Source organism: Marmota monax, unplaced genomic scaffold (genome assembly GCF_021218885.2).
Source record: "Marmota monax isolate L192 unplaced genomic scaffold, Marmota_monax_Labrador192_F-V1.1 WCK01_AAM20220418_F8-fsc00090, whole genome shotgun sequence".
NCBI classification, from domain to species: Eukaryota; Metazoa; Chordata; class Mammalia; order Rodentia; family Sciuridae; genus Marmota; species Marmota monax.
In genome coordinates, this window is record NW_026695219.1 from 6,481,287 (window position 1) to 6,500,526 (window position 19,240).

The 19,240-nt window shown below is 35.0% G+C and overlaps 1 protein-coding gene across 2 annotated transcripts in view; it reads left to right on the forward strand.

The window, feature by feature from the left end:
- The window catches only part of Efcab2 (EF-hand calcium binding domain 2), a 133,097-nt gene extending 114,973 nt beyond the window's left edge, over positions 1–18,124 (forward strand). For both annotated transcript variants that reach the window (XM_046432518.2, XM_046432517.2), the window contains 4 exons: positions 14,284–14,363; positions 14,985–15,027; positions 15,118–15,184; positions 17,392–18,124. In XM_046432518.2, the coding sequence (XP_046288474.1) occupies positions 14,284–14,363; positions 14,985–15,027; positions 15,118–15,184; positions 17,392–17,507 (306 nt within the window). In that variant the 3' untranslated portion in view covers positions 17,508–18,124. The remainder of the gene's footprint in view (positions 1–14,283; positions 14,364–14,984; positions 15,028–15,117; positions 15,185–17,391) is intronic.
- The last annotated feature ends 1,116 nt before the right edge of the window (positions 18,125–19,240 follow it).

The window sequence follows — 19,240 nt, forward strand, 5'->3', positions numbered from 1 at the left end:
GGAGGGAGGGGGAGAATCTCATACCCTCATTTTTGTTCAATGGCCTCTAGAATCTTTAGAGTAAATAATTTTTCTAAACACTTTCATTTCTAGGCTGGGTATGTAACTCAGTATTAGAACACTAGTCTACTGTGCATAAGGGACAACACCACCACCACATACATAAAGAGATAGAATAATATTTTTCACTTGGTATAAAGATAATACTTTTGGTTAATGCCAATCAGTTTTTATTGTTTTGGTCTATTCAAGATAGAAAAAAAATATATTCTAAATTTTATTTATGTTTTGGTTTTGAAACATAACTTATATCTAAATTTATACATATACTGCTAAGAGTCTTAACTTGAACTGGGCATGCATGGTGTCATGCACCTGTAATCCCAGTGACTTCAGAGGCTGAAGTAGAGGATTGCATGTTCAAGGCTAGCCTGGTCAACTTAGCAAGACCCTGTCTCAAAAAAAATAAAAACAGGGGCTGGGGTTTGTAGCTTAGTGGTTGAGCACTTGCCTTGCATGTGAGACACTAGGTTTGATCCCCAGCACCAAAATAAATAAATAAATAAACCAACAAATAAATAATAAAGATATTGTGTCCATCTACAATTAAAAAATAAATAAAAAAGATATAAAAGGGTGGGGATGTCAGTCAGGGTTAGAGCATCCCTGGGTTCAATCCCTAGTACCACAAAATAAACAGACAAAAAACCCTAAGAGTCTAACTTAAAATAGCTCCTAGTTTTAAAAAATATTTTTACTATAAGTAGTTTTTAAAAATTCATATGTGTATCTTGTTTGGTGACCTGAAACTAGTTGAAATATAGGTGCTTTATAAATTGTCTTAACTACTCATATTATCTTGTTTTTTTGTGAAGCATGAAATAAGTTCAATTTATTGACTCCCTGTTAGGTCACTGGGGAGAAATGAATTTTTACTGTGTGTTTTATTGTGCCTATTCATTGAGTTTGGCACTAAAATAAATAATGCCATAATGAGAAAAGAGATGGCCTGATGATTTCACTATGGAGATGAAAGTAAAGAATTCTAGGCTGTGATCCTGTCAAAACACCTGACTGACTTTGTGGCTCTCAGACAGGTACTTAACCTGTCAGTGCCTGTGTTTCCTCAAATGGAAACTTGTCTAAGAAAACTGACATACAACAAAGTGGGATGAAAAATGGTACTGGCTGCATGTTTTGTGACTTTGAATATTGATATCTTTGAAAATCCCAAAGTGTTTATATACTTACTGAGATGTCTCTATGGTAGGAAAAAAGATTCAGAGACCAGAAGAGCCTGAAGGTCCCGTGGTACCTTGGAAGGTGGGGCCTTTTCATGCGGCTTTGGAAATTGTTTATTTTTTTAAGGTCACCTTGTCCATCATAACTGTTTGGAGGACAAGAAGCCAGGCAGATCAGGACCTCGATCAGGGCCTTCTGGGAAAACAGCTGCCAGCACACTATTAAATAAAATTTACTAGAAATGGTCCATTTTTAGAAGGCTACAGCTGGGGACCATCCTGTAGGGAAATTTTATTACCTTTACATGAAAAAAATGCTGCCTGGGTTACTTTTCAGCACAATGGCCCACCTCTTAGATGAAGCAAATAGATTATAACTTACTTTGCTTCGTTCACATTTGTAGTAACAGGATATATTTATTTGTTTTTGTCTTTTGAAAAGGAGGGATGTGAAGTTTGGTGGATGTCTGTTAGTCTTCTCCTTTTAAAGAGGTTTGTAAGTAAACAGTAGAGGTGGACGCAGCACTGCTAACCACATATCCTATCTTCCAGGGCAAGGGACAAGTTATTAAATATGCCTAGCAATTTAATGCATTATCTCATTTAGTTGCCACATTTCACATGGCATTTTACAGATAGGAGGAAGGGCCTAACTTCTGAAGAAACATGTCCATAGGGTGGTGGGTCAGTGAGGGAGTGCCTGAAATTTCAGCATCAGAGATGGATTCTTTTAGGAATAAGTGTCACTGCATGTCATAGAACCAGAAAGATTTACACTACTATTGAAAGTCATAATCATCATCATAGACTCATAGTTCACAAAGCACCATCATGTCATATCTCATGTAACTTTTAAGATCACCTTAATAGGTAGACATAACTGATCTTGTGTCAGAAATGAGGATGTTGAAGCTAGAGATTGGATTTGAGTAAGAATATTTTAAACTATTCTTTTCCTTAGTGACTATATTGTGATTATTATTATATTTTTTAATATTGAGGATGGAACCTAGAGCATTACACAAGCTAGGTAGTACCACTGAGCTATACTCCCAGACCCTATTATAACATTTTTAAAACTGAGAAACACAATGTCTATATTTTAAGTATTTATTTATTTATTCAATTTGTTATATATGACAGCAGAGTGCATTTCAATTCATAGTACAAACATAGAGCACAATTTTTCATTTAGCATAATATTCTTCAACTTCATCCATTTAACTGCAAATGCCATGATTTTATTCTCTTTTAATGCTGAATAATATTCCATTGTTATATATACCATATTTTCTTTATCTCTAGGTTGGTTCCACAGTTTAGCTATTGTGAATTGTGCTGCTGTAAACATTGATGTGGGTGTGTCCCTGTCGTATGCTGTTTTTAAGTCCTTTGGGTATAAACCCAGGAGTGGGATAGCTGGATCAAATGGTGGTTCATTCCAATTTTTCCAAAAGGATTCTCCATATTGCTTTCCTATTGGCTACACCTATTTGCAGTCCCACCAGCAATGTGTGAGTGTGCTTTTCTCCTCACATCCTCGCCAACACTTATTGTTGTTTGTATTCTTAATAGCTGCCATTCTGACTGGAATGAGATGAAATCTTAGTGGTTTTTTTTTTTGCATTTCTATAATTGCTAGAGGTGTTGAACATTTTTTCATGTATTTGTTGATTGATTGTGTATCCTCTTCTGAGAAGTGTCTGTTCAGTTCCTTGGCCCATTTATTGATTGGGCTATTTGGTTTTTTTTTTTTTTTTTTTGGTGTTAAGATTTTTGAGTGCTTTATGCATCCGAGAGATTAGTGCTCTATCTGATGTGCTTGTGGTAAAGATTTGCTCCCATTCTGTAGGTTCTCTTCTCACCTCACTGATTGTTTCTTTTGCTGAGAAGAAGCTTTTTAGTTTGAATCCATCCCTTTTATTGATTCTTGGTTTTATTTCTTGTGCTATAGGAATCTTATTAAGGAAGTTGGGGCCTAATCTGACATGATGAAGATTTGGGCTTACTTTTTCTTCTATTAGGCGTTGGGTCTCTGGTTTAATTCCTAGGTCTTTATCCATTTTGAGTTGAGTTTTGTGCATGATGAGTGATAAGGGCTTAATTTCATTTTGTTGTGTATGGGTTTCCAGTTTTCCCAGCACCATTTGTTGAAGGAGGTTATCCTTTCTCCAATATATGTTTTTGGTGCTTTTGTCTAATATGAGATAACTGTAATTATGTGGGTTTGTCTCTATGTCCTCTGTTCTGGTACCATTGGTCAACAAGTCTGTTTTGGTGCCAATACCATGCTGTTTTTGTTACTATTGCTCTGTAGTATAGTTTCAGGTCTGGTATAGTGATGCCACCTGCTTCACTCTTCTTGCTAAGGATTGCTTTATGTATTCTGGGTCTCTTATTTTTCTAAGTAATTTTCATGATTGCTTTTTCTATGTTTTATGAGGACTGTCATTGGGATTTTGATTGAAGTTGCATTGAATCTGTATAGTGCTTTTGGTAATATGGTTATTTTGACAATATTAATTCTGCCTATCCAAGAACAAGGAAGATCTTTCCATCTTCTAAGGTCTTCTTTAATTTCTTACTTTAGTGTTCTGTAGTTTTCATTGTAGAGGTCTTTCACCTCTTTCATTAAATTGATTCCCAAGCATTTAATTTTTTTTTTGAGGCTATTCTCAATGGGGTAGTTTTCCTAGTTTCTCTTTCAGAGGATTTGTCACTGATGTACAGAAATGCCTTTGATTTATGGGTGTTGATTTTATATCCTGCTACTTTTCTGAATTTGCTTGTTAGTTATAGAAGATTTTGGTGGAATTTTTTGGACCTTCTAGGTATAGAATCATATTGTCTGCCAATCATGATAATTTGAGTTCTTCTTTTCCTATCCATGTCCCTTTAATTTTTTTTCATCTATCTAATTGCTCTGGCTAGAATTTCCATGACTATGTTAAATGGAAGTGGTGAAAGAGGGTATTCCTGTCTTGTTCCAGTTTTTAGAGGGAATGTTTTCAATTTTTCTCCATTTAAAATGATGTTGGCCTGGGCTTAGCATAGATAGCTTTTACAGTGTTGAGATATGTTCCTGTTATCCTTAGTTTTTCTAGTGTTTTAGCATGAAGGGGTACTGTGTTTTGTTGAATGCTTTTTCTGCATCTATTGAGATGATCATATGATTCTTATTTTTAAGTCTGTTGATGTGATGAATTACATTTATTGATTTCCATATGTTAAACCCACCTTGCATCCATGGAATGAACTCCACTTGATCATAGTATATTATCTTTTTGATATGTTATTATATTTTATTTGCCAGAATTTTATTTCATTAGAGATATTGGTCTGAAGTTTTCTTTTTTTGTGTGTCTTTGTCTGGTTTTGGAATCAGGAAGATATTGGCCTCATAGAATGTGTTTGAAAGTGTTTCCTCTTTTTCTATTTCATGAAATAATTTAGGAGTTTGTATTAGTTCTTCTTTAAAGGTCTTGTAGATCTCAGCTGTGTATCCATCTTGTCCTGGGCTTTTCTTGGTTGGTAAGCTTCTGATGGCATCTTCTATTTCATTGCTTGAAATTGATCTGTTTAACTTGTGTATATTATCTTTCAGTTTGGGCAAATCATATGCCTCTAGAAATTTGTCTATGCCTTCAATATTTTCTATTTTATTGGAGTACAAATTTTCAAAATAATTTCTATCCGTCATGATGTTTCCTTTTTTATCACGGATGTTAGTAGTTTGAGTTTTCTCTCTCCTTCTCTTCATTAGCATGACTAAGGGTTTATCAATTTTGTTTATTTTTTCAAAAACCAACTTTCTGTTTTGACAATTTTTTCAATTTTTTTCTTTTGTTTTAATTTCATTGATTTTTAGCTCTGATTTTAATTATTTTCGGTCTTCTACCACTTTTGGTGTTGATTTGTTTTTCTGTTTCTAGGACTTTAAGATGTAATATTACGTCATTTATTTGTTGACTTTTTCCTTCTTTTAAGAAATGAACTCCATTCAATGAACTTTCCTCTTAGTACTACCTTCATAGTGTCCTAGAGATTTTGATATGTTGTATCAGTGTTCTCATTTACCTCTAAGAATTTTTTAATCTTCTCTTTGATGTCTTTTGCAACCCATTGTTCATTCAGTTGCATATTATTTAGTCTCCAGGTGTTGAAGTAGCTTCTGTTTTTTTATTTTATCATTGATTTCTGATTTCATTACTTTATGATGCAGGATAGTATCTGTTTTTTGTTTTTTTTTTTTTTGTATCTGCTAAGAGTTGCTTTGTGGTTTAATATATGGCCTATTTTAAAGAAGGATCCATGAGCAGCTGAAAAGAAAGTGTATTCACTTGTTGATGGATGAAATATTCTTTATATGTCTGTTAAGTCTAAGTTATTGATTGTATTATTGAGTTCTATACTTTCTTTGTTTAGCTTTTGTTTGGATGATCTATCCAGTGGTGAAAGAGGTGTGTTAAAGTCACCCAGAATTATTGTGTTGTGATTCTCTTGAACATGAGAAGACTTTGTTTGATGAACATAGATACTCCATTATTTGGGGCATATATATTTATAATTGTTAAGTCTTATTGATATATGGTTCCCTTAAGCAGTATGAAATGTCCTTCTTTATCCCTTTTGATTAACTTTAGTTTGAAGTCTACTTTATTTGATATGAGGATGGAAACCCCTGTTTGTTTCCATAATCCATGTGAATGGTATGTTTTTTTCCCAACCTTTCATCTTCAGTCTGTAGATATCTTTTCCTATGAGATGAGTCTCTTAAATGCAGCATATTGTTGGGTCTTTTTAAAAAATCCAATCTGCCAGTCTATGTCTTTTGAATTGTAAGTATAGGTCATTAACATTCAGGGTTATTATTGATATCTAATTTGTATTACTAGTCATATTTGTTTATTTTTGGCATTTAACTTGACTTGATTTCTCCATTGATTAGTATTTCCTTTAGTATAATACCTCCCTTTGCTGATTTTCATTGTGTTTTTCATTTTCTCCTCATGGAATATTTTGCTGAGGATGTTCTGTAGTGCAGACTTTCTAGCTGTAAATTCTTTGAAGGTTTTTTATTTCATCATCAAAGCTAAAGCTTAATTTTTCTGGACATAAGATTCTTGTTTGGCATCCATTTTCTTTCAGAGCTTGGTATGTACTGTTCCACGATCTTCTAGCTTTCAGGGTCTGGGTTGAAAAATCTGCAGAGATCCTTATTGGTTTCCCCCTATCTGTAATCTGATTTCTTTCTCTTGAGACTTTTAACAGTCTCTCATTGTTCTGTATGTTAGGCATTTTCATTATAATGTGCCTTGGTGTGGATCTGTTGTGATTTTCTGCATTTGGTGTCCTGTAAGCCTCTTGTATTTGATTTTCCAATTCATTCTTCATATTAGGAAAATTTTCTGCTATTATTTCATTGAATATAGATTTTTTATTCCTTTGGTTTGGAACTCTATGCCTTACTCTATCCCAATAACTCTTAAGTTTGGTCTTTTTATGTTATCCCATAATTCTTGAATGTTCTGCTCTTGGTTTCTTACCATCTTCACTGTGTAGTCAACATTCTTTTTCAAGATTATATATTTAATTTAAAAAAAGATTATGTATTTTGTCTTCATTGTCTGAGGTCCTGTCTTCCAAGTGATCTAATCTGTTGGTGATGCTTTCTATTGAGCCTTTAAGTTGGTTTATTGTTTCTTTCATTTCAAGGATTTCTGTTTGTTTGTTTTCAGAACCTCTCTCTCCTTATTGAAGTAATCTTTTGCTTTCTGTTTTTGTTTATGTAGCTCTTTATCAAAATGATCTTTTGCTGCCTGTGTTTGTTTCCTTATATCATCCTTTAATTCACAGAACATTTTATTTATGTACATCCTGAACTCCTTCACTGTCATTTCTTCTGTTGTATAATATCTTCATTCGTTTAGGGGTACTTTCTTGCCTTGTTTTTTCATGTTGTTCATGTGTCTTCCTTTCTAACACTGTGGATCCAAGGCATTACAGTTTTTACCCTATAGGCTTACAGTGTTCCTGCAGGGTTCCAATACCTCTCCTTTAAGGGGAAGAACAATATTAACAGATCCAAATACAAAAAATATACAGCCTTAAACCAGATAGCTACTATTAAGACGTTTACGGTTTTTGTCACAAGATACAGAAATGGTAAGTTCAGTTGTTATCTACAGTAAAAACGGTAGGTTTGCAATAGGGTCTACAGTTTCTGATGATGGACCAAAAACCCAGGTGAGGTGTCGGATGAGATGTTGAGGGGATAGGAGGTAAGGATATAGAGTTAGTAGATCTTAGGAAGGAGGTTGAAAGAGGAATCTAAAGAAGTTGGTTAGTAGCCGGAGAAAAGAGTGAAAGTGATTTGGGGGAGACAAGTGGGAAGACAGTAGACTACAGAAAACAAACATAAAAATTAAGAAAAATAAAAAGTGTAAAAATAGGAGGTGAAAGAATATACAACACCACTGTAAATACTGTTCAGACATCCCAGTCCTCAGTAGCCTAATTCATGAAAAGTACTTGGTTTCACAAATGTTGGGGATGTGAGGGTGGGAGTGGAGGGGGAGAGAGAGAGAAAAAAAATCTTGAAGGAAGAAACACTGCTTGTTTTTGTTGGAGATCAGTGTCTTTCCTGCTTCCATTCTCATCCAATTGGTGGAGTTGTCTATTGTTGGCTGGTATCTCCACTCAGGATGGCTCCATTGGGGCCCGCTCATGTGATGGGGGTGCCTGGTCTTATCTCCTTATATCGCCTGTAGACCTCATAATTCCTGGTCTCTAATTTAGACTCTAAAATGTATCTCGCTTACCCCCTCCTTTTCTCCTTCCCAATCAGGAGCCTTCTCTCCAGAAGTCTTGTGGGCTGTGCTCTAGGGGCTGTGCACCTGTCGTAGAGAGCTGTTTTATATTGAGCAATTCAGGACCTGGTTTAGTGACTTTTCTAGCTGCGGTTGGGCCGCATAGCTACAGGCACTGTGCTGGGTTAGCGGCTGCTGGGGAAAGGAGGGAGGTGGGACTTTAGGGACCTTGATATTGCTTCTAAACCCCAGCCAGTGTTTCAACCTAGGAGTTACCCCAACTAAAGATGGTGTGTAGGCTACCGTGTGTGTGTAAGGGACTGTGGCAGTAGTTGCAGTGCCCCAAAATGGAAGTGACCTGAGGAGCCCCACATTGGTAGATGGGGGTTTACATGGAACTGGTGGCCAGGAGTCCTATGTGGGTGCTAATACTGGTGGTACTACTCGGGCACCTGGAGGACCTATATGGACAACACATGTTTTGTGTTGTGTTTTTATTTTTTAAAGACCCTAATTAATACAGAAAGAAGCCAAATTGATTTTCCCACTATGGTTTCATGAAGAAGTAGCAATCACTCGTAGTCTTTTTCAACATATCTTCTATAATTTAGGGAATCTTTCTTGAATTTATTTCATTTTAAGTTGATTAATTGACTTTTTTCCTGGAGAAAGTAGGTCTGAACTATACTATTTTTTTTCCTATAACAATTCTACAACAGTTCTGAATTTTTAATGTCTGTTAGGCTAAATTTGTCTTTGTAGATGTAGGTATTTATATCTGATGACAGGGATTCAAGGTTTTTGGATAAATACATGTCATACATATTTAATATATACAAAGGATGCTTATGTGTTTGCTAGAGCCTTAGTGACATTGTAACCCAAACTGAGTAGCTTCAATTTTAGCAATTTATTCTCATAGTTCTGAAGGCTTGAAGATCTCAGATCATCAAAATATCAGAAGGGGGCTAGGGTTGTGGCTCAGTGTAAAGTACTTGCCTCGCATGCATGGAACACTGGGTTCAATCCTCAGTACCACAAAAATAAATAAAATAAACATATTGTGTCCATCTACAACTAAAGAAAAATAATTTAAATCAGACAAAAAAAAAAGATATCAGCAGGGTTGGTTCCTTCTGAGGACCATGAGGGAAGGATCTGTTTCAGGCTTCTCTCCTTTTTTTGGGGGTAGGGTATGGGTAGGTTGAGGGTGCTGAGAATTGAACCCAGGGCCTTGCACATGCTAGGCAAGCTCTCTACCATTGAGTGACATCTCCAGTTCTCTCATTGGCTTATAGATGGTCATCTTCATTTAGCATTCTCTCTGCGTATATATGTATCCCCACATTTCCCCTTTGTATAAGGAAACACATTGTGTTGATTTAGGACCCACCCTGAATACTTCATTCTAACTTGACCTAAGCTGTAAATACCCTGACTCCCAATAAGTTCACATTCTATGGTGAGGGATTATGATTTCAACATAAGAATTTGGAATAGGGGTACACAACCCATCTCTGTCTTTTCCCTCTCATCCCTCCTCCTCCTCCTCCTCTTCCTCCTCCTCCTCATCCTTTTCTCTTTCTCCCCCTTTTCTACACACACACACACACACACACACACATTAGAAGAGAGTTCAGTAATTGATACATCTTTATTACTCTCACAGGCATTTTAATCCATGGATTTAAATATTCATGAAGCCATCATTGCATCACATTTCTAGAAAGTAGTATTCCTATCTTATCCTACCAAAGGCTTCACAAAGTTAACTGGTTTGTCCCACCCTAGAGATAATAGAACCACCTCCTATCCTCTCCACTCTCTACCTGTTTCCAGATTCCTAGAAATAGTATTCCATCCTATTCATTTTGCTTCTCTTTTATAATAGAGGAATATGACATATTTTAAAATGCATTTCAGAAAAAAACAATGAAATCCAAAAGAAGTTTGAAATTTAGTGAATAATAATGTATATTGAATATTGGTTCATAGTGATCATACCATAATGACATAAGAGTTAACAATAGAGGAATCATTACAAGTTATATTAAAAAGCAATAGTAATAAAAGAAGTGTGGTAGAAAAACAGAAATATAGACCATTAGGACAGAATAGATATCCCAGAAATAAATCTGTTCATATATGGTCAACTAATTTTCACAAGAGCTCCAAGAATACACAATCGGGATAGGTCAGACCTTCAATAAATGGTGTTAGAAAAAATCAAGATACATGAAAAGGAAACAATCACCAAATGAAAAGACAATCAACAGGGTGAGGGAAAATACTGGCAAATCATGTATCTACTCAGTTTCTGAGTTCACCTTTTTAGATTCCACATGTAAAGGAGAACATGCAGTATTTACTTTTCTGTGTTTGGATTATTTCACTTAGCAAAATTTCCTCCAGGTTCACCCATATTGTCCAAAAGGACAGGATTTTCTTCTTTTTAAGGCTGAATAATATTTCATTACATACACACACACACACACATATGCACATGTATCTCATCTAAGATAGATAAGGAACTCATGCAACTCAGTAAGAAACAAAATCAAATAACCCAATTAAAAAATAGGCAAAAGACCCAAATGGACATTTTTCTAGAGAAGATATACATATGGCCAACAGGTATATGAAAAAGTTTTCAACATCACTATCATCAGGGAAATGCAAATCCAAACCATAATGAGATATCATTTCAAACTTGTTAGAGTGAGTCAAATGATACTAAGAATTGGTGAGGATGCAGAGAAAAAGGAACCCTTCTAAATTATTGATGTGAATTGATCTAGCTGTTATGAAACACTTATTTAATTTTCCTCAAAAAATTAAAAATAGAATTGCCATGATACCCACTTCTGTGTGTGTGTGTGTGTCTCTGTGTGTGTGTGTGTGTGTGTCTGTGTGTGTGTAATGGTTATGTATATTCTGGAGAAAATGAAATTAGAATTTAAAAAAGTTATCTGCATCACCATGCTCAATGCACCATTATTCACAATAGCCAACATATGGAAACAACTTATGTCAGTGGATGAAAGTACATAGAAAATGTGGGATGTGTGTGTGTGTGTGTGTATGTAATGAAATATTATTCAGCCTTAAAAAAAAGAAAATCCTGTCCTGTTGGACAATATGGGTGAACCTAGAGGAAATTTTGCTAAGTGAAATAATCTAGACACAGAAAAGTAAATATTGGTGTGTCCTTTATATGTGGAATCTAAAAAAAGGTGAACTCAGAAACTGAGTAGAAGGGAGATTATCAGGGGCAGGGATTGGTCAAAATGTACAAACTTTCAGTTATGAGTAATTTCTGGAGATCTAATGCACAGCATGATGTCTATAGTTAATAATAGTATATACTTAAAATCTAAGAATATATCTTTTTTCATTTCATACAAAAAGATAATTAAGTGATAGATATGTTAATTTAATTGTGGTGATAATTTCACAGTCTATCAAAGCATCACACTGTTAAAATATTAAAATTGTATAAATATATACAATTTTAATATGTCAATCTTACTTCAATAAAGCTTGGAAAAATAAAAAAGGCTCAGGTTGTGGCTCAGTGGTAGAGCACTCGCCTAGCACATGCAATGTGCTGTGTTAAATCCTCAGCACCACATAAAAATAAATAAATAAAATAAAGGTATTGTGTCCAACTACAACTAAAAAATTAAAAAAAAAAAGAAAAACAACAGAGAAAACTGAGTGAGGTATATATGAGAATTCTTTGTATTATCTTTGTAGCTTTTCTGTAAACCTAAAACTAAAACTCTTCTAATAATAAAAAGGTTATTTAAGTAGGAAATTTATAATATAAAACAGTGTCTGGTACATATTAAACATTTCATGAATGTTGTGTTTAGAATAGTCGTATAAAATATATTGTTTTTAAATGTCATTGCTTATACATTTTTGTATAAAAGAACAGATTAGATATGGCCTCTAGAGGACAGTGTTGGGTCATAGAAAGATTTTTTAATATCTGCCCAGGGACTTAGCATTTTCTTCCTACTCTTTAACCAGAAGCCCTCTGTTTATATTCATTGTCCCTCTTTTATTTTTTTCTTTTCTTTGTATGGTACTAGGGATTGAACCCAGGAATGATTTACCAATGAACTATATCCCCAGTCCTTTTTAGTTTTTATTTTGAGACGTGGTCTTGCTAAATTGCCCAGGTTAGCCTTGAACTTGCGATCTTCCTGCCTCAGCCTCCCAAGTTGCTGGAATTGCAAGTGTGCACCATCCTACCCAGCTTCATTGTCCCTCTTTTTATAAAAGCTAAATGAAATGTATGCTTCTGTGCTACTCAGATTAATTGCAGATCTTCTTTTAAGTTAATATTTTTAATTAATTTTGGCTCCAAAAAAATCTATTAGGCAAGAATGACATGCAGAAGTTTCACTTTTGTGTTCAAATCACTGAGGGCTTGTTGTGAGAGAACCCAGGGAAGCAATATAAAGATATATTATGTGTCTTTTGTGAGTTCTCACATGATTGAGACAGAGTTATAGAAAAAGTAAAAATATTTTGTAAAATGACAAAGATAAATAAGAGTTTTAGTTTTGTGAAGGTTGAGATTCCCTGCTACACAGTGGTTTCTTAGGGGTTGGGGGGAAAGGAGGGACGTCATTGCTCTAGCTTTTGGAGCAAATTTCTGGTTAGAAGCTCAACATTATAACTTTAAGATTATTGCTCTGTAGGTAATCCCATGAGATTGACATTTTGTCTTTAAGAAGCTCCTGTGGCTGGGAGTTGCAGAGTGCTACTCAAGCACATCAGAGCCATATGAACACTAATTTACACAATGCTCACCTTGGTCCTATAGGCAGCTGAAGATAATTATTTATGTATTGATGGACTGAGAAATTCTGAAACATTGTCATTAGATGGGTTAAATTTTTACTGTTAGTGGAGTCTGAGGGCTTTACTCACACTAGGTGCAAATCTAGTATAAAAATTTAAAAAATAGTTGTCATTTGAATGACAGTGTGTTCTACTTAGCATCAACATATAGATTTCTTATTTTTTGCTCAAACGGTAAATTGTGAAAAGTCTCATCTGCTGTGGGGTCTATGAGCCTTTTAATAGGATTTTTGAAAGGGAGTGGAAAATTTATAGCTCCTCATAAATAGCCTGACATGAAAGTTAAAGTCACTCAGTGCTTTGTTTAGCCACTCCATCAGAGTTGAATCCATGAGCAGGGATCTGTTTCCTTCTCATCTAATCATGCTTGGTACCCAAAAATTCTTTCTCAAGAATAGTATTCTCATAATTTAGTTCTGTTAATCATGTAGGGATCTAGTAAATATAATGATTTAAGATGTGATTGTGTTCTTGAGGTAATTATTGGCCCCTAATCTGGTCCCTTATTCCATTCCTTGTCTCAGGGAAAGGCAACACTTTATCCCACTTGTGCAGGCCGGAATCCAGGGATTCATTCTGGACTCCTCTCTTTTTCTTATCCTTAGCCATATGGGTGCAGCACCAGGCCTATCACTTTTATTTCTTGCATTTCTTGTAACCATCCACTTCTCTCTGTATGGCCACCACTCTAATCTCAACCTTCATTGTATCTGCTTAAATCAACTAAAGAAGCCACCTCACCTATAACCAGTGTGATCTTTCAGAACACATCTATGAGGACTTCAGTGATTTTTCATTGTTCCTAGGACATTCCTGAATGATAAGGCACTGCAAGGTCTGGTCCCTGTATCTCTTACCAGCCTCACCTTGAAACATCCTCCTTGCTGCTCCCTGTGCTCAGCCTTATGGCTTCTGATGCATCACCACAAGAGTCACAAGAGTCCCAGAGCCTCCAGTTTTTTTGTTTTTTGCATGGTGTTTCTTTCCTGCTGTCTTTGAATTCTCATGAATGACTTCCCTGATTCCCTGGTCTAGAAAATTTCCTTTCTTATATGTTCCTATAGACCTGAGTTGCTTTACATCATTGTGCTTTAATGTATTTATAATTAGGCACTCATCATGTGGGTTTTTTGATTAATATATGTCTCCCCTAGTAGAATACTAGCTCTTATATATATATATATAAGATTTCTTATTTTTTGCTCAAACAGTAAATTGTGAAGTCTCATCATATCCAAAACCCTAGCACTTGGGCAAGAGTAGTTGCTCACTACATTTGTTGAATTAATAAATGTTTATATTGTTACTGCATGTTAGTAGAAGAAGAAATAAATATCTATATTGTTACTGCATGCTAGGTAGAAGAAGAAGAACCCACTGGATATATTCGATATGAAAAATTTCTTCCAGTGATGACCAAAGTACTTCTGGAAAGAAGGTAAGAAAGTAAAAACAATTTTAAGGCAAGGTAATGATTAGAATTACATTAATTTCAGAATACGTGGCTGTTTTATATTTTTCTCAACCAAAGTATCTCAGGGTAGCTTCCTTCTAACCTTTCAGTATAATTCTGAATGAACAGTTTGTTTGTGCTTAGAAATATCAACCACCATAATATTATTTGAAGCAAAGTATAAACAAAGGGCAAAGAGGCTATAAAAATCATAAATTGATATTCTAATTATCTTCTGTTTTGAATAATCGATCATAAATAAGAATTAATCCTGATTATTTTTAGCAAAATTTAACATAATGTAAAACTTACAAAGTTGGTTGATTTGTAGAAGTTTTGTTTCTAGGGAAATTGAATTCCATAATGATTAAACAAACAAACAAACTGATAGATAACACCAGACATGTCAGTGATTTTGAGCTAAGTATTTCCTGTCAGGGTAAAGTACTGGACACTTTCATACCCAGAAATCCAAGAAGGTTTCAGTGAGGGAAGTTTTATTATCCCAGTATGTTAGCAACTTTCATTTTGTTTCATGTGGTAATTTATTATGTAGAGACGAGACAAACAATCTGGCATTAACTCATTTTTATGGCATAATTATAGATATAGACCAATTCCAGAAGATGTCCTTCTTCGAGCTTTTGAGGTGTGTAAGCTCTAGATTATTCATATATAAATATGAAAATTTTGTCATGTAGAACTTATTCATACATATAAAATCTACCATTTCCCCTAGGTTTTAGATTCTGCTAAACGTGGGTTTCTTACTAAGGAAGAACTCATCAAATATATGACTGAAGAAGGTAAGATTGTTTTATTACTTATAACATGATTTATGTAAGGGATTAATAATTTTTAACAGTTATGCAAAAGTTATAGGGGATACTTTAAAATCAGTCATTCTGGTTAGAAAGAGTTTACTATTCCCATTATTTTGATTTTTGGAATGGTTTTTATTTTATTTTATTGGGTGTTAAGAGAACAAAGGTAAGGTAAGGTGAGATGGATGTTGCCTCAGAGGATTTTGTATAACCTCTATAAATTGTAATCACTTCACTCAGTATTTTGAGAATAAAAGGTATGTCACCTGGAAAACTTAACTGTCTGTCACTATAAATCAGTGCCTTTACTGATAGAAGATTTGAATTGAAGTATATAAAAATTCTTTTTTCAAGAGCTTTTCTAGAGGCTGGGGTTGTGGCTCAGCAGTAGATAGCTCACCTAGCAACAGCAGGGTGCTAGGTTCGATCCTTAGCACCACCTAAAAATAAAATAAAGGGATTGTAATAATGGGCTTTGAACATAGACTACACACATATACACAAAAAATAATTTGTTTAGAATGTCTCTCTGCCAGTGTGTAAATTGGTTTCCCATGAATGTCAACAGCCTGATAGACAGTCTCTGGAAACGATTGTCATATTGCTTGCCTCCCCTGCTCCCACATAAAGCTAAGAGTTTTGTCTCCTTTGTTCAGTTCACTGGTTCACAGATAAGTCCTGAATGATTCAGAGTCATTAATCACTTGAGACAAGATCAAAAGTAGGAGTAATTTTGAGTAGGGAAGACTAAGACACTGTCTACATGCACAACTGGTTTGACCATTTTGACTTGATCCACCATTAGGTAAGAATACAGGAAGTAAGAGTAAGAATAACATGAAAATCACAGCTGCCATTCAAGAACTCCTATGACATTGCTAAAATCATCTTAGGGATTAACTTTGATGAGAATGTTGTGACTTTCAAAGCATTAGCCTCTTAATCCTAAGGATTAAAGGAAGTAAATCCTACATTATATTAGGCAACATGAATTTAGTCAGAATGGCCAAAACAGTTCAATTTAAATAATATCCTGTGTCTATTATATGTTCAGTATTATTAAGTGCAGTGAGGGGTAATGATACTAAAAGGATATTAGTATGATTCTCAAGGATATTACAATCTTATTGGGGAAACAAAGCTAACTTATTAAGTCACAATATAAGATAGTAGGAAAATATCAGAAGATCAATACAGTCTAGAACAGTCTAGAAAACTTGGCTTGAGAAGATTTAAAGAGAAAATAAGTTCCTTGAGAAGGTAGAATTTACATGGATGAGTTGTTGAGGCCAGGGATAAAATCTTATGTATTATAGTACCCTCACATATAGTAGGTCTCAAATTAATTATAAAAAATTAACTATGAATTAATGAATGAATGAGTAATTGAATAAAAATAGATGAAGGCTGATGAGAGGGAAACATTATCAGCAAAATATGGAGCAAAAACTGGGAGGCAAGAATGCACGTGGCATTTGTAAGCCTGAGAAAGGACAGGCTGAGCTGGCCCAAAGGGTCTTGTTGGAAAACAATAGGAGATTAATTTAGATTGATTGGCTGGGACTAAATCATAGAGGTCTGGGTTTAGAAGTTTGGGATTTATCCTGTGGGAAATTGCAGAAGTGTTCTGGGGTTTTGAGGAGATGAGTCATATAGTGCAAGAGCCATTGTGGGAAAGTTATTCTGGTGCTGGTAGGTTTGTTAGATAAGTGAGAAAGAGGTTAGACTAGGAAGATCAGTTAGAGAACTATTTTGGTATTTTGAAGGTCCCCAAATAAGTGCCTGACTTGACAATGGGAATAGAAAGAAGGAATAGGTGCAATGCAGTAGGCCTATCTACAGCAGGATCCATGGGTCATGATGAATAACAAAAGACAGGGGACCAAGATGGGAACTAAGTAAAAAATAAAAAGATTTTGACCTGGGTGATGGTTGTTAAGGTAATACTACTGACTGAAATAGGGAAATCAGGAACAGCAATGTATACAGACACAGTGCAATTGTGTGGTTTACTTGGGTGGATAATAGCATGCTTTCGAACCTCTGGACTGTCATGATGTACTGATGTGGCTCCAGGGAAAATAACTGTGACATGGGGTGGGGTTACTCCATGGCAAAATTAAACTGGCTAGTAGAGAGAAAAAGAAATAAGACAATTGTGAATAAATTTCCCTTCTTGTCTCTTTCAGGTGAGCCTTTCTCCCAAGAAGAAATGGAAGAAATGTTGTCTGCTGCAATCGATCCAGATTCAAATTCAATTAATTACAAGGAGTATATAGCAATGATGGTGATAGACGAAAATTAAATGTTTTAAAACCTTAATTTCTAATTGAAAAGATAGTTTGAAAATGGCTTGTCCTAATTAATTTTGCATTTTATTTTGTAATTCTTTTATCTGATATCAATGCCTGTGACATGATTATTTCAACATATTTTGTTTTCTAAAGATGATCATAACAAAAATTCTTTTTTAGTACTGGGAATGGAATCCACTGAGCTTCATCCCTAACTCTTTTTACATTTTTCATTTTGAGACAGGGACTCACCAACAGGCTGGCCTCAAACTTGCAATTGTCTTGCCTCAGACTTCTGAGTAGCTGGGATCATAGGTGTGCCCTGCTCACCTGGATGATCATAATAATGTTAAATTAAACATGTCCAGACTTATGGAATGACATACTACTAATTACTTAAAAACTAATCTTAAGACAGTTTAACATTAAAATAGATTATTGTTAATTTTCTATAATAAACATGTTACCTTTTAATTAACTAAACTGAGAAAATTAATAATAACTATAATGAGCCAAGGTTTGGCATATAAAGATCTTGAGAGAGGGCAGAATGACCACAAATTGAAAATGAGTATCAGTGTGATGAAGGCTTCTTTTTAAAGAACAATAAACACTTCAGTAATCTGAATGTGAAAGGTGACTTATTGAAATCACTATTAATAATTGATTCTTTTTTTTATTAAATTATTTATTCTGATTTGTTTTATATGACGGCAGAATGTAATTCATTTCATATTACATATATAGAGCACAATTTTTCAAGTCACTGGTTTTACACAAAGTATTTTCACACCATTCATGTCTTCATACATGTACTTAGGGTAATGATGTCTAACTCATTCCACCATCTTTCCTACCCCCATGCCCCCTCTTTTCCCCTCCCTCCCCTTTGTTCTATCTAAAGTTCCTCCATTCCTCCCATGCTCCCTCCACCATCACCATTATGGGTCAGCATCCTCATATCAAAGAAAACATTTGGCCTTTGGTTTTTTGGGATTGGCTTACTTCACTTAGCATTTTATTCTCTAACTCCATCCATTATCTGAAAATGCCATGATTTTATTCGCTTTTAATGCTGAGTAACATTCCATTATTATATATACCAAAGTTTCCCTATTCATTTATCTACTGAAGGCATCTGGGTTGGTTCCACAGTTTAGCTATTGTGAATTGTGCTGCTGTAAACAATGATGTGGGTGTGTCCCTGTCCTATGCTGTTTTTTTAAGTCCTTTGGGTGTAAACTGAGGAGTGGGATAGCTGGGTCAAATGGTGGTTCCATTCCAAGTTTTCGAAGGATTCTCCATATTGCTTTCCTATTGGCTACACCTATTTGCAGTCCCACCAACAATGTGTGAATGTGCTTTTCTCCCCACATCCTCTCCAACACTTATTGTTGTTTGTATTCTTAATAGCTGCCATTCTGACTGGAGTGAGATGAAATCTTAGAGTAGTTTTTTTTTTTTTTTTTTGCATTTCTCTAATTGCTAGAGGTGTTGAACATTTTTCATGTATTTGTTGATTGATTGTGTATCCTCTTCTGAGAAGTGTCTGTTCAGTTCCTTGGCCCATTTATTGATTGGGCTATTTGGTTTTTTTTTTTTTTGGTGTTAAGATTTTTGAGTGCTTTATGCATCCGAGAGATTAGTGCTCTATCTGATGTGCTTGTGGTAAAGATTTGCTCCCATTCTGTAGGTTCTCTTCTCACCTCACTGATTGTTTCTTTTGCTGAGAAGAAGCTTTTTA